The 15,270-nt window shown below is 36.1% G+C and overlaps 1 protein-coding gene across 1 annotated transcript in view; it reads left to right on the top strand.

Annotated features, from left to right (window-relative positions):
• The window catches only part of LOC136865963 (apoptosis-inducing factor 1, mitochondrial), a 268,552-nt gene that overhangs the window by 178,760 nt on the left and 74,522 nt on the right, over window positions 1-15,270 (top strand). The window contains exon 8 of the mRNA XM_067142533.2: window positions 9,666-9,862. Within this exon, the coding sequence (XP_066998634.2) occupies window positions 9,666-9,862 (197 nt within the window). The remainder of the gene's footprint in view (window positions 1-9,665; window positions 9,863-15,270) is intronic.

Genomic DNA, 15,270 nt, shown 5'->3' with positions numbered 1-15,270 from the left:
GTTCTCGTGTCAAGTGGCGAACACAATAACATCTAGAAATTGAATTATATTAACTACCTGTCACATCATATCATTTCCACTAATATGACGTTTGCGACAACAGAAACACACACACACAAAAAAAAAAATGACAATACCAGCAAAGTACATCCATATTGACCACATAAATTTTAATTTCTCACACATAATTGTTGTTCACACTATGCAGCACTCCACTACTGTAAACTAATGTAGTTAAAGAAATCTGAAATGACAGTCTGTTTCACATTCCTCTTCACAGACAGAGAAACATACAGACTAATTGCATCGTGACAGTTACAACAGTCCTTGGAATGTACGACATTGTGTCAAAACAAGATCACGAATGGGCTATTTTAGTTTTAAGCAGCTGTCTGATAGCTACAGTACTGCCGTTTAAATCCTTCTGATATGCATACTGCCTAGATCTTCCTGAAATCCACAGCTGCCGAGTTCCCCGAGTTGCTCAGCAAACCCACTCCTCAGGTAAGTACACAGCTATAAACACTCTTGCTTGCATTGCTTACACGATAGGAAAATTACAGTCTTCGTATGGCAGTAACAGGTGTTCTTAATATTACTTTTGTGCTTGTGGGTTTGAGACCCACTGTCGGCAGTCCTGAAGATCGTTTTCTGTGGTTTCCCATTTTCACATCAGGCAAATGCTGGGGCAATGTCTTAATTGAGGCTACGGCCGCTTCCTTCCCACTTGTAGGCCTTCCCTATTCCATCGTCGCCGTAAGACCTATATGTGTCGGTGCAATGTAAAACAAATAGCAAATTATTGTAGTACTGGGAGGAAGTCACATTGCCAGGGTCTGGAGAGAATTATCATTAATGTTACTATCATTAAATTGAGAGGAATTTGTTCATTGAATTAATGGATTTAATGTCAGGACCAGAATATTTTATTTTTTCAGAGGAGATTTTCATATCAGTAATCGTTGTACAGAGATTTCACTGTATTCGTAGTAGATCTGAAAGCTCCGAAAAGAGATTTGGTATTACATGTTAAGTGAAGAAAGATGACGTCAGAGAGGAACACAAAAAAAAAAAAAAAAAAAAAAAAAAAAAGTATAAAAGTAAAATACTGATATTAGAAAGGGGTGACATGAGTGATAGAAGGAAAGGTGTGGTCAAGGTTGAGCTAACTAATATTCAGGCCTGAGTGTGCTTATATGAGCAGGTATGCCATTTAAGTCTCGGTACAGGAAAGTGGTTGTGGCAAGTGATCTATTATCATCATTGAAAAGCTTATGAGATGGATTTGATACAGGTGAATAGTTAGTTGTCAGTTATACCTGTGTCATTCATTTGTGTGAACAGAACTGTAAAATCAAGTCCACCGAGCGAGTGACTGCGCAGTTTGAATCGTGTAGCTATCAGCTTGCATTTGGGAGATAGTGGGTCCGAATCCACTATCGGCAGTCCTGAAGATGGTTTTTCATGGTTTCGTATTTTCACACCAGGCAAATGCTGGGGCTGTACCTTAATTATGGCCATGGCTATTTCCTTTGCACTCCTAGCTCTTTGCTATCTCATCATCTCCATAATACCAATCTGTGTCGGTGCGACGTAAAGCAACTTGTAATATTAAAAGGCAAATATTCTGAACAGTTTTTTTTTGCAGTTTATCGAAATTGCCGTAAAATGGATTTGGCAGCGTTTGACAGTAGGCGTCTCATCTGCAATAATGGTACAAGGCAGTTGAAACATGATTTAATAGGTCACAGCCTAGATTTTTGCTCAAGTGTAGCCGTAAAGGAGAAAAGTGGGGAGACAAAGATGCATTTGTTGTTGGTATTATTTATTTCATTTGTACAGGTCAGGGCTCCCTATTTTCAGGGAAACCAAAAAACTTTTCTCTTAAAATTAGGAACATACAACATTATGTGATCGATTGGAAGAAATAAACTTTCTCCTATGAATGAAAAGTTTCTGAAAAAAGAAAATTTGAAAAATTATTACAAATCTGAGTAGCCTCTCTTCCTGAATAAATTTAAAGAAAAAAAGGGTCGAAATGTTCCATCATATGCCTTAAGTGCAACAATTCATCTGAGAATATCCCTGAAGATAACAGCGAGGATCTGGATGCAGATGATCCACAAAAAGTGGAACTTGAACTGAGAAAATTTTGAAGAAATCATGTGAATCCAGCTTGTACAGAACCCAAAAGAAAGAAAAAGAAAATTTTAATCTCTTTATCTCAGTTTTTCTATCAAACAAACCAATAAATTAATTGCTCAGTAAACCAAAGTTGCCAGCTTTAGTCAAAAACTAAATATTTTACAAGTGATTAATCTTTTTTTTTAAATCTTGTAAACTGAGCAAGTTCTTCCAACAAATGATAACGTCAACACTATTTCTATAATTTATAATAACATGAAGAGAGTCAACACTGGCTTTAGTAAAACATTTTATCATAGTGAAGCTTATTATTCGTAACAACTGGTCACAAACCTGAATACATGTTGTTCAACCAGTGATTTCATTCCAGTTTACTACTGATACTATTGTTTATATCTTACAGTCTGATTGATATTAAGAACTTATTTCAGCACTAAAAGCGTTTTCAATTAATTTACATATCACAGTCTAAACAATAACTAAGTAATAATCGCACGGAACAATTGTATATATTATAAACCTTTAAATAATATGTTTTTAACAATCGAAGACCTAGCTGGAAAATAGTGATAAGCCTCATTTTGTAAGTTCTTAGATATAATGAAATTAATTTTCATAAAATATTTACTGCTAACATTTTTGATCCTTGAAACATATTACTCATGACAGTGGTACATGTTGTCCTTCTTTATAACATCCTGGAGAAAACGTGTATAAATAATCAGTATTAAAGGAAATTAGAGTATATTAAAGACTGAATGTGCTTATAAATTTGAAGGTTATAATTATTTAAATGCTATGTGGATAAAGTAGTGAACAATTGACAATACAAGAAAACATCTCTATAAAATATATTTATGAATAGGCACAGAAGGAAACAAGTTAGTAACACAGTTATATTAATAAAATGCTTTGATTAATTTTAGTTAAGTAGTTCTTCTCACTCTCAACTGGACTTACCTAACTCTAACTCTATCCTCCTCATCAATGAACATTTCTGTACTGCTTGTACCACTGAACTTCAAACTAGAAAATTAATTCAGAGTATGCTGGTGGTACCAAATGAAGCACCTTACTGCCCCAGGAAAGGAAGAAAAATGCTGAATGTAGACTTATGTTTAATAAAACAAACTAAGTTAAAGAAATATAATTTAATATTTAATATAATGTTATAGCTTTTATGTACCACTAAGTACTTTTACGGTTTTCGGATACGCTGAGATGCTGAAATTTTATCCCGCAGGAGTTAAACAAGGTGTTAAATCTACCGACCCGAAGCTGACATATCTGAGCACCTTCAAATTCCACCACACTCAGCCTACATAGAACCCGCTAACTTGAGGTCAGAAAGCTAGCGCACTGCCACCCTGGCATGTTAAAGAGATTTCCGTACTTTTTTATAAATTTCACATGATGCATATACCCAATTATTTTAAAGAAAATAACAGGTAAACTAATTATTATAACCAACATAGCACTGGTACATCAACAAGTGAAAAATGTTATAACCCACATAGTCGCATAAAGGACGTGTTAAGAGCAGTTATGTTTATAAAATTCCAGTATAACGACCATAGTTAATAGTACATGTTAGCATGATTTGATAATGATAATGAATACTAATGCTAATACTTTTGGAAAAGGTATTTTATATCACAGCACGCAAATAGTTGCAACCAACATTCAAAACCACATGGTAAACAAAGCTGCCAACCATCTGGAAAGTGTACTTGTTCACTATTTCCAGATGAACTTCCATCATATTCCTAGGTTTTAACGTAATCAGGATCATTTAAACTGTCATCTCCGTCCATAAACTCCTCATCTTCATTATTTTCAGTACCATAAATGACATTTTCTTTGGCAGAAAGCACTTCTTCAGAAACATGATCCGCCATCTTGGAAATGTGGTTTGTCATTGTTTACAGCAGAGACATGTGGCTTGTTATAAAAATGAAGCTGAATTGTGCTGCCATCTCTCATTAAATCGACTAGCTTCTTGATTTAAAAAAATTTTCATGTTGGATAGACTGTTTACTACAAAAAAACTGACAAATTTACAATTTGAGGGTTATCACTATTTTCCCCCGAGGTCTTCAATTATATTACAGCTGTGTTTTCACGGTGCTAAGTTTACAACTTTATATCTTAAAGAGGTTAAGATGTTAAGAACATTATAGAAGTTCTGCTTAGTAAAATGTTTTAAAAACTGTTTTAAAATATTGTTCACTGTTTCCAAATTGTTTAAGTACTGTATAACCTGTGTGATATTCATACAAAGTATATGTAAGTAATAGACTTCGATGGGATAATCTCATATATATATATAACAACCAATTCAGGATCCTGATCTAGCTTGGTAAGAAAAGTGGCTGATGATGCTTGTAACACAAGCGAAACATGTCCCACAATTACTAATGTAAGGTAATTATAAGGATTGTATGGTATTGAATAAGTGGTTGTCAATTAAAAAATTGTATTTTATAATAAACTAAATATTTTCCAAACATAATTCAACTAATTTTTTGCTTTTTATGGAAAGATTTAGTAACGACGCAATCATTAAAATCTATCGTTTTAGCGTTCGCTCGATCAGTGTATCAGTCCACTTTAAAATAGGACGTGAAACAAATTGCATCTTTGCCATGCATGAACTTTATATTCAGCTTGACTTGCACATACCTATTTCTGTATGTTTCTGACGTGGGTGAAACCTATGAAGCAACACTTCAAGGATCTGATAGTGATTAAATTGATATAGCAGAACCTGGGCCTTCGGCTACAGTCAAGGGAAAAAGAACTTGCATTTATCCCGAGAAACAGGCTCAGATTTTTTATTTTTTATTTCAAGACATTTTTATCAGTAGGGGGAGTCTTTTTCCAGTCCATCAGGTAATGTCGAATATTCCTAATTTTAAGAGAAAAAGGTTTCAGTTTCCACGAAAATAGGTGTCCTGACCTGTACAGATGAAATAAATAATACGAACAACAAACACACCTCTGTTCTCCTTTTTTCTCCTTTTTGGCTAGATTTGAGGAAAAAACTACTATTAACTCTTTTGCTGCACTATTTTTAAACATAATACTTACAGAAAAACTTAATTTTTTTCATATTTTCCAAATGAACTGAAACTTTATTTTTTTTAAAGGTTAGTGACATTCAGCACCATTGCACCATTTTTAACTCAACTTTGGCAAACTAGCAGTGAGATTTGACCTTGAAACACACATTATTGTGATGCATCTTGAAACATGGAACTGGAGACATTGCAGGCTGTCCTGGGCAGTTCTTACAAAAAAAATATTGTCTGTTTTCTCTTGCACAGTCCCTTTCCTTTCTTTGAACATTTTGCTGATAATATGGAACAAGCAACACGATTAGGTTTGTGACTCTTGTCCTGCTCCACCCAAGAAAGTGCCTCTCCGTCAGGCGCGCTTGAGGTATGTAATCAGAAGGTCTTCCTTGTTTCGCCAGCGGACTGCGCTGATACTCTCGTAGAAGTCCCATTATGACAGGATTTCTGAAGTCAAGAGCACTAATTGCCCTTTTTTGAAGCTTATTGTACAATATTCTTCCATTTATTAGTGCAGTTTCAATGAGAAAATACCACAAGACCTGATAGCATTTGAGTTTATTGCATACAAATGCATAGTTAGTTTTCAGTTGATCCAATTTATCAACTCCGTTCATTTCATGGTTGTAATTTACAACCAACTTGGGTTTTTCAACAGTTATGTAGCCACTTTCACCTTTTTTTTTTGACCTCTTCTGAATCTTTACGATCTCGGATGAGTGAACGGCCGATAACATGTTTACGGCCAGTATCTTGCCACGCGCACTCTAGCATTTCTTTTGATGCAAATTGCCAGAACTTAGGTTTTTGCGCTTTCTTCATTTTCAGGGTTTTCATCTCTTGAGGAATCCCTTTGCGGTTACATCTCACTGTCCCTCAGGCACCTATGTTCTTCTCAGAAAGCTGGGTGAAAAGCACTGGGCTTGAAAAAAAAAATTGTTCATGTACACAATTCTGCCATTATTATCAAAACCCTCTGTCAGGCTTCTCATTGCTTTCTCTCCCAAAAATTTTCCCCAGGGACTCATCACTGTCCTTTCCTACATAAGTCTGAAACTTGCAATGGAAACCACATTTACTGTCGCATAGTAACCACAGTATTACACCCCATTTTGTTGATGGCTTTGAAGGAAGCTATTGCTTACACCACAGCCTTCCCCTAAACTTCAATATAGACTCATCAACTGATGAGCATTTTCCAGGTGCAGCATGCTCAGGTACATATTTTCTACAATAGATATGACAGGTCTTACCTTGAATAATGGATCATAACCTGGCAGCCCCTTAGCAGTGTGGTTTTCATTGTTGTTGAAATGTATGAAGCTTCGAAGAAGGCAGTACTTGTCTTGCGACATCACTTGACCAAAATCAGGCGTAGCAGTAAGCCATATTGTTTGGAAAAATAAGTCTGTAATGTTGATTTACAGCACAATCCCATCCCAATAACAATAGCTACCATTGCCTGAATATCTTCTATTGTGCATTCAGTCCTTCGATTATACCTCAAACGCGGAGGAAAATCAGATATTTTATGTAAACACTGCTCATCATATCTATTTGTTTCCATTACTGTATGCTCAAACACTGAATGCGGCATAAATTGAAGAAATGCCTTCTTTGGGTCATCAAAATTCAAAACTTTGCTTTTCACTGTTTTATCAAAATTAGTCCTGTCACATAATTTCATTTTTGTAATTCTAATGTCATCACTAATGTCCCGCCAGTCCGATACAAACTTAAAATAGTCGTCGTTGGCACTTTTTTCCGAACAGTCACTATGCACATCATCATTTGTTTTATTGTCCAAATTTACTGAACATTCTGAATCAGAATCAGCCACTAAAAGATTGAAGATTTCTTCACTGTCATTACTAATGTTGTTCCGCGTGCTCACAGCTGCTGAGTAAAGCCTGCAATCGGCCAGACAGCTGACGGGAATGTTGGCGGGCGGGCGAGTGAAAGATAACAAACATAGGTCCAGTATTGGTGGCAACGTTTTCAAACAATGCTTAGTACATAGTTAGTACACAACTATAGATGTTTGTATTATTAAATGCACCTTTATTAAAGAAACACGCGGAAACTATAGCTGTAAAGTACCAAGTCGACAAAAGTTGACTTCCACAGTGAAAGAGTTAAATCATGTTTCAACTGCCTTGTAACATTATTGCATGTATGTATTTTCTTGGTTTTTATTGTAAATTTCCATCTTTTAACCATTACCTTTGACTGAAAAAGTCCTGTTTCCAAGATATTAAATGAAAAGTACCTTCCCCCCCATTCCAGTCTTCTTATGTCTTCTTTTAGGAGGAGGTAGGGAACCGGGGACTTCCAGACGTCGAAAAGAAGAATGAGGGGAGGGGGGAGGAAGGAGAGTTTTAATGTCAAAGTAGGTGGAAGGGGGGGGGGGTGAATGAAAATGACGTCGTGATTAAGCGGATTTGTGTAACCTAGTGCATGCAGTCTTGTGGCAGCGAGGCCCATAATTCTGAGACCTGCATGCACCCCACTGTTCGTTCTGCGTCAAAATTTCATTGGGGCTCTGTTTTGTTGCAAGTTTTGTCTGCTTTCCGTATTTCTAGGCATTATTTCCCAAATATAAACACAAAAACGTTGTTTCTTTAATGCACAATTTGGAGGTGTTCTCTCCAAATTTTGGGGGGTTGTGGGGGGAGGGGGAATTTTTGGGGTAGGAAGTTAAAAATTTGGATTCAGCTACCCAAGAAACTTAATTTCCAGAAGTCCCGTGATTTTTTTCTAAGTAAGGTCGAATTAAATTGCCTGGACTTTTTAATGGGGTGAAGAAATATTCAGCTTGACGATATGGAGCTCCTGGAATATTTAAACTTCTGCACTACCAATAAGGTGAAGGTGGAAGGAGTTGATGCAATAGCTAATATTGATCAATGTCTCAGAGTGTGAGTTCTCCCCCCACCATCACCCCGCCCTCACCATACGTCCAGGATATGAGTCCAATCATTGTAATGATGGAGTAGTTTGTGATTTTTATTTATTTTTGCGTACCATCTTTGTCACGAGTTGCTTACTCCTTGCCTCAGAGGTGAAGATCATTACACGAGTGTGTTTCTGTGTCCAGTGCGATATTCCTTGTTTTATAGTGTGTGATGATGAGGTAAGGAGAGAGTTAAGCCTATGTCAGTGCCTAGCCTACTCTTGTTAAATATCTGCAAGTGGTCTGCTCAAGGCTCAACGTTCCCATCCGACGGACGAATCACCATCAACAGCATCTTGTGTCCTTACTCCACATGAGTACTGTGGTGATGTGTGGAATTGAACTCGGGTGCCTGGCCGGCAATTTAGTGATTAGGAATTGTATACCCCCACCGCACTCCTACCTTGCCGTCCAAAATTTTGATGGTGAAAATATTTTTTCCCAGTGGGACCCAAACGGCTAACCTCAGTGTCAGACCTTTAAAGACTTGACAACAGTCAAGGCCACTAGGCAGGTTTAATGGCCAAGGTTCCATAAATGTGCATTATCAACAAGAGATACCGTAATGCATTTATAATATATTTTTTCTTTCCTCTGTGGAATTCAGGAATGTGGGTTTTTATATCCTTTTCTTGTCTCATTTCATTCTCTATTTCTTTTTAGCAATGGATCCCCCTTTCTAGAGAAATAATCTATATATTTAAAAAAATTTATGAAAACTGAAGTCAGTCAGTCTGGCCATTCTATCCGGTCGATTTCCTTCATTCTTTTTTTAACTGAAAGGTATTCATGCACAGATTTGTCACCAGGTACTATAAATCACTTTACTTCCGCCTTCCTCAAATTATTTGATTTTTCAATTTTTTTGTCTCTTTGAAGCAATCATATCTTTGGTTCTAATTGAGGTACGAGTTCGTTTTGGCCTAAGAACAGTCAGTGGATCAAGTTCTTTCATTTCAGCTCTTAACTATTCAAATTGGTTGATTCTGAGGAAAGTTATGACTGCACATTCAATTTGACATCTCATTTCTTCAACATTTTTCCTCATTGAAGCAATCATATCTTTCGTTCTAATTGAGGTACGCAGTTCATTTTGGTCTAAAAACACTCAGCGGACCAAGCGCTTTCTTTTGAAGTAATAACTACTGAAATTGGTAGATTATGAGAATAGTTATGAGTACATTTGTCTCCATGACGAAGATCTTTTGAAGGACTTTTTAACAGTTCGGCGCGTAGTGTTGTTCCGAGGAACGTTTAAATCAATTTCTTTTTTGTGATGTATTTTCAAGTGTTTTGTTGACATAACATTACATTCTATTACCATAGTAGATCATGTGCTTTATTTCATTAACTCGAAACTTTGCAAATACAGTATATCCGTGATGATAGTAACGAACAACACCATACTTTGTACATTGCAAGCGGAGCCAACGGGAAACTGCTAGTTATTTTTTAAAATATTGCATTTTAAAATTCTTTGTTGTATTTTTTAGGTCGAAGAAGTGGATTTACTGTGCATCAGATTTTTCGTGAACCTGGCAATATGGGAAAAGTGCTCCCTGAGTATTTAAGTTACTGGACTACTAATAAGGTGAAGGAAGAAGGCGTTGATGTAATAGCAAATTGTGAAGTAGAAGACGTAGATTCAGATAAGGATCGTGTGGTGCTCCAGTTAAACAATGGATTGAAGGTAAATTTTAAGCTCTCCTGTTTGTATGAAATATGGACAGTAATTGTTCCCTAGTAATGCTTGAAGTGTATCTAGAAGCTGTTGAGATATTGGGGCACATGTCAATGGTTGAATAGCTTCTGAAAGATGGTCTTCAGGGTTGGCATCCATTGTTGAAATACATCAGCTCTGAACTATAACAGTGAATTGTTGATAAAAACGTGGCTTGAATATGTCTGTAACTACTTATCACTTTTAGTTTGAAGTTATTACATTTTAACCATGGCTAGTTAATTCCTTTGACTCAAGGACTGGGTGTAAAATCAGGCGCAGGTCTTCATGTGTGACATAAATTAAAATAATAAGTTAGTTAAATCCACCTTTTCAATACAAATTAAATAGTGTTTATTAAATAAGCATTTAATGGGACTAGTTTTATTTGAAACACAGTGGTTTTAAAGATGGTCTTAACACATAGAAGTTTGACACTATGAAAAATTGTTTTTAGAATTTCCTTAAAAACACTTTTGTTCACTTAGCTGTAGGAATATATGAGAAAAAGTCTTTTATATTCTTCGTAGTATTCAAGAGCGTAGATACAAGTTGAAATTCACACTCTTGATGAGGTATGGGATTGGGCATATATGCAAAGATCGTATTGGTTTAAACTGATTACATAAAATCAGCTTCATGGTCCATATCCCACTTCAATAGATTCACAACCAAGTATTTATTTATTTTCCACCTAGTCGATACAATGATTGCTTAAGGCAACTTAATGGTTAAAAGTGGTACATGTTTTGTATATTATCAACATCTTCAGCCACATAACACTGTTTAGATGAAAAATACATAAATTGACAAAGTAATGCTTTAGAGGAAGTGTCCTTAAAATTAACATAAGATTGACAACATTAAAACAAACAAAAAACTCAAGAGAAAATATATAAATTATTTCTACAATTGAAAGCAGTTGTCAAGGAAACACTTGTTCAATATTCCATAAAGAATATGTCCTAATGAGTATTCTTTTTTTAATAATTCATGAAAAAAGGTCAATTAATAAATTAAAAATTATACAATTTAAAAGTAATTGTCAAAATGAAAAATTCCAGATATCTCAGTGTGGTGCTTATTACTAATGCAGATGAAAATGTTACTAATTCCTAGTTGTCAATTCTTATTCAGCCTGCTTTCCTTTGGAACAGTAACTTCAGTCATTCTTTCAGTCTTGTGTCTGGTGTAATATTGATGATGCATTCTGCCTTGCTCCTGCAACTGAGGAGGTGGAGGAGTGGGGGATATAAGTGTGTCAAGAACCTCCTTGCTGTCACCTATAGCTTCAACTGAGGAGGAATAAGTTGTGGGGCTATCTGTAGGTAGAGAAATTCCAATTTTTTTTTCGTGATCTTTCTCAAGCATTTTCAAGTATACTAGAATTTGATAATATAATGGGTTCTTAAATAATAAGAGTCACATTGAGATATCTGGATTTTTCATTTTAACAATTACTTATAAATTGTATAATTTTTAATTTATTAATTGACCTCTTTTCATGAATTATTAAGAAAAAAAATACTCATTAGGACATATTCTCTATGGAATATTGAACAAGTGTTTCCTTGATGACTGGTTTCAATTGTAGAAATAATTTATATATTTTCTCTTGAGTTTTTTGTTTGTTTTAATGTTGTCAATCCTATGTTAATTTTAAGGATACTTCCTCTAAAGCATTACATTGTCAATTTATGTATTTTTCATCTAAACAGTGTTATGTGGCTGAAGATGTTGATAATATACGAAACATGTACCACTTTTAACCATTAAGTTGCCTTAAGCAATCATTGTATCGACTAGGTGGAAAATAAATAAATACTTAGTTGTGAATCTTGGTTTAAAATGCGCTGGAATATATATGATTCCTTGCTCCTGTGGATTGGTTTATGTTGTTGTAGTAGAGAAGAACTCTTTTGATATTCTTTGTATCACTGCGAAGTGTAGATACACTTTAAATCACTTATAATCTTGATGAGATGTAGAATTGAGCATATATCCAAAGTAATGTCCTAATATAAATATGAGTTGAACAAATATATTATTGCAGTGGAAAGGAAATTCTTAGAATATCCAATCTGCATGTTTCTCCTGGTGATATTCTAGTCAGTCTGTTCACTAGGGTTCCAATCATGGACACCTTGTCTCTGTTGGATAAAATCTTTCCTGGTGACATTGTTAATCTGTTTCACCTTGTCCTCACCACCACATATTTCAGTTTTCATGGTACAATATACGAACAAATGGATGGGGTTGCCATGGGATCGCCATTGGCACCAGTCATCGCTAATTTCTATATGCAAGATTTTGAAGAGTGTTGTCTTCAATCTTGCACGCTCAAGCCTTCCATCTGGTTGAGATATGTCGATGACACATTTGTTATCTGGACCCATAGTGAACACGAATTATCCATATTTTTGGATCACTTGAATAGCATACATCCAAACATTAAATTTACAGTGGAGACTGAACGTGCAGGATGTTTGCCGTTCTTGGATGTTTTGGTTTCTAAGAAATCAGATGGAACTTCAGGTCATTTGGTTTACCGTAAACCTACCCATACTAATAGATACCTTCATGGATCCTCTCATCACCATCCTTGCCAAAAGCAGGCTGTGCTTAACACCCTAATCAACCAAGCACGTAAGGTTTGTGAGGAGGATAAATTAAACGGTGAACTTGAGTTCCTGACCAGAACATTTCTGAGCAATGGCTATTCAGGGAAGCAGATTGACGAAGTGCTACATCCTAAGCCAAAAGACAGATTGTCACATGATTCTTGTCCTTTGAGTCTGGCCTTCTTGTCATACATACAATCTGTCACGGATGGGATTGGCAGTATTCTCAGAAAGCACAGTATCAAGATCATTTTTTAAGCCTAATATCATCATAGGCAATTGTTTGCGATCTGTCAAAAATCGTATTGGTTTAAACTGTGCTGGAATATATATGATTTCTTGCTCCTGTGGATCAGTTTATGTTGGACAAACATCTAGGAAGGAAGGGCGTCCGACTCGATGGCTGAACGGTCAGCGTACTGGGCTTCGGTTCAGAGGGTCCCGGGTTCGATTCCTGGCCGGGTCGGGGATTTTAACCTTAATTTGTTAATTCCTACGGCACGGGGGCTGGGTGTGTGTGTTGTCTTCATCATTATCTCATCCTCATCACGACGCGCAGGTCGCCTACGGGTGTCAAATATAAAGACCTGCACCTGGCGAGCCGAACCCGTCCTGGGATATCCCGGCACTAAAAGCCATACGACATTTCATTTCATCTAGGAAGGTAGCAACAAGGGTTAAAGAACATCGCAGGCACTTACGTCTTAGCCAGCCAGAGAAGTCTCTGTGGCAGAACATGCCATACATAATGACCATCAAATAATTTTTTATGCAACTTCTGTCATTTGTAAAGAGAAACATTTTATTCCTAGAATCATTCGTGAGGCGATAAAAATTGCTAAATGCCCGAATAATTTCAACAAAGGTGACGGCTATATACTGAGTAGATCATGGCTACCCTCCATAGTTAACTCGTAAACATCTTTCTCTGAGACTCTGGAGGCCTTGGAATGAACTATATTTCTAACAGGGTCTCTCTATCTAGAGTCTGGTTACTATGGATTGACAGTTGCCATTATGCTTTGTTACTGCTCTAAGGATGATCCTGGTCGCAAGATCAAAACGCGTCAGCTGGTATTTAATATTACATGACCTAATATCCCCAAATAATTAACATAGGAAAATTGGTTATTGAATAATATATATAATTCAGAAATATTCAGGTCAGAATTTCTGATGTTCAGACAGGATAGAGGGTCAAAAGGTGGGGGAATTTTCATTTGTGTTAAATCAGAGCTAAGAAGTACATTAAAATAGTTTCTTGATGACTGTGAAATAATTGGGGTGGAGGTAAATAATGCACCCAACAGACTAAACATATAATACCAATATAATGGTCACCGGGCGAGTTGGCCGTGCGTGTAAAGTTTAACACACATTAAAATAAAATAAATCACACTAATACACGAAATTATGAGCATTTCAGAAATGAATATACCTAGGACGTTTTGTTATTGATAAGGCCAAAAAAATTATTAAAATTTGAAAATAAATTTAAAAAATAATTTTTGGTTTTCAATGACTTAAAAATCAGACATTCTTGCGTCTTCCTTATTTACTCTTAGACGTGAAAGAATGAACATTTAATTCTGAATAATTTGATATCAATATGATGTATGTACTGCAATTCATTCATGAAGCATGGCACAAAGTTATTCACTGTACATGTAACGGTCATCGATGTCAGGTCCTCGTGGTCCGATGCACGGTGAGCAACTGTGACTGTGTCATTTCCCACATAATGGGAATCACTCGGCAAAAGGAGGTCATTATTATTGTCTGAAACATCTGAAAATTCAAGGATATTGGCTTCATTCGGCCTTGAATATGGCTTAGCCATTACGATAAAAAGATGACGCAAGCACGTGCAAGAACGGAGTTATGAAAAGGAGTTAAATTATAGTTTGCGAAGTACAGCGAACACACGATATACCAAAGAAACGAAATATACTCTAAACTAAGCTCATATCAAGATCAAATTGTTGTATTCATAATCCAACCAAAACAGATCCACGCAATAACAACTTCAAATAACCACAACATAAACATTCACGGTAAACAGATTTCATTTGTCGAAAATAAAAATATTTTGTAGGGCTGGTGGATATATCTGTAGAGTAAAACGCAAATTCAATGCTTTAAGGTACCGTCACGATCAACTGTTACTATTTAACAGCCACGCAAATGATCAAAATCCATGAATAGGATAGAGCCGATGTATCGGCGCCGTGAGCTTTCTCGCCATAACCTCTCGCGCCGATAGATCGGCGCGCTGAGTGGGAAAGGGTTAACTGGCGACACAGTTATTCAAGGACAGTTTTCTGAAAACTAACAATGATTTCCAAATTAAAGCTTCATTATTGCATAAAGATCTTTCTAAACTCAGAAAAAATAAATCTTGTAGGCCAGATTCTATTTCCAGAGAGGCAGTTAAACTCAGGAAATGAAACAATCCTACCATATTTAATATCTTTAATATATTACTGAACAATACGAAGGTTCCAGAAGATTGGAAATTGGCCATTGTAGTTCCTATTCACAAAGGAGGTGTGATTTTGCTAAGGCATTTGATTTTGTGCCACATGACATCCTCCTTGACAAATTAGCATGTGTGGGCATTAGCATCAAAGTAGTGAAACGGATACAAGAACTCCTCAATGGAATGGGAGAAACGCTATCTTCTCCAATAAATGTTACGTCTGTTGTGGCTTAGGGTAGCATTATTGGGTCAATTCTTTTCATACTTTTCATGAATGA

This window comes from Anabrus simplex, chromosome 3 (assembly GCF_040414725.1).
Source record: "Anabrus simplex isolate iqAnaSimp1 chromosome 3, ASM4041472v1, whole genome shotgun sequence".
Classification (NCBI taxonomy): Eukaryota; Metazoa; Arthropoda; class Insecta; order Orthoptera; family Tettigoniidae; genus Anabrus; species Anabrus simplex.
This window is presented reverse-complemented; position numbering and strand designations above follow the sequence as displayed.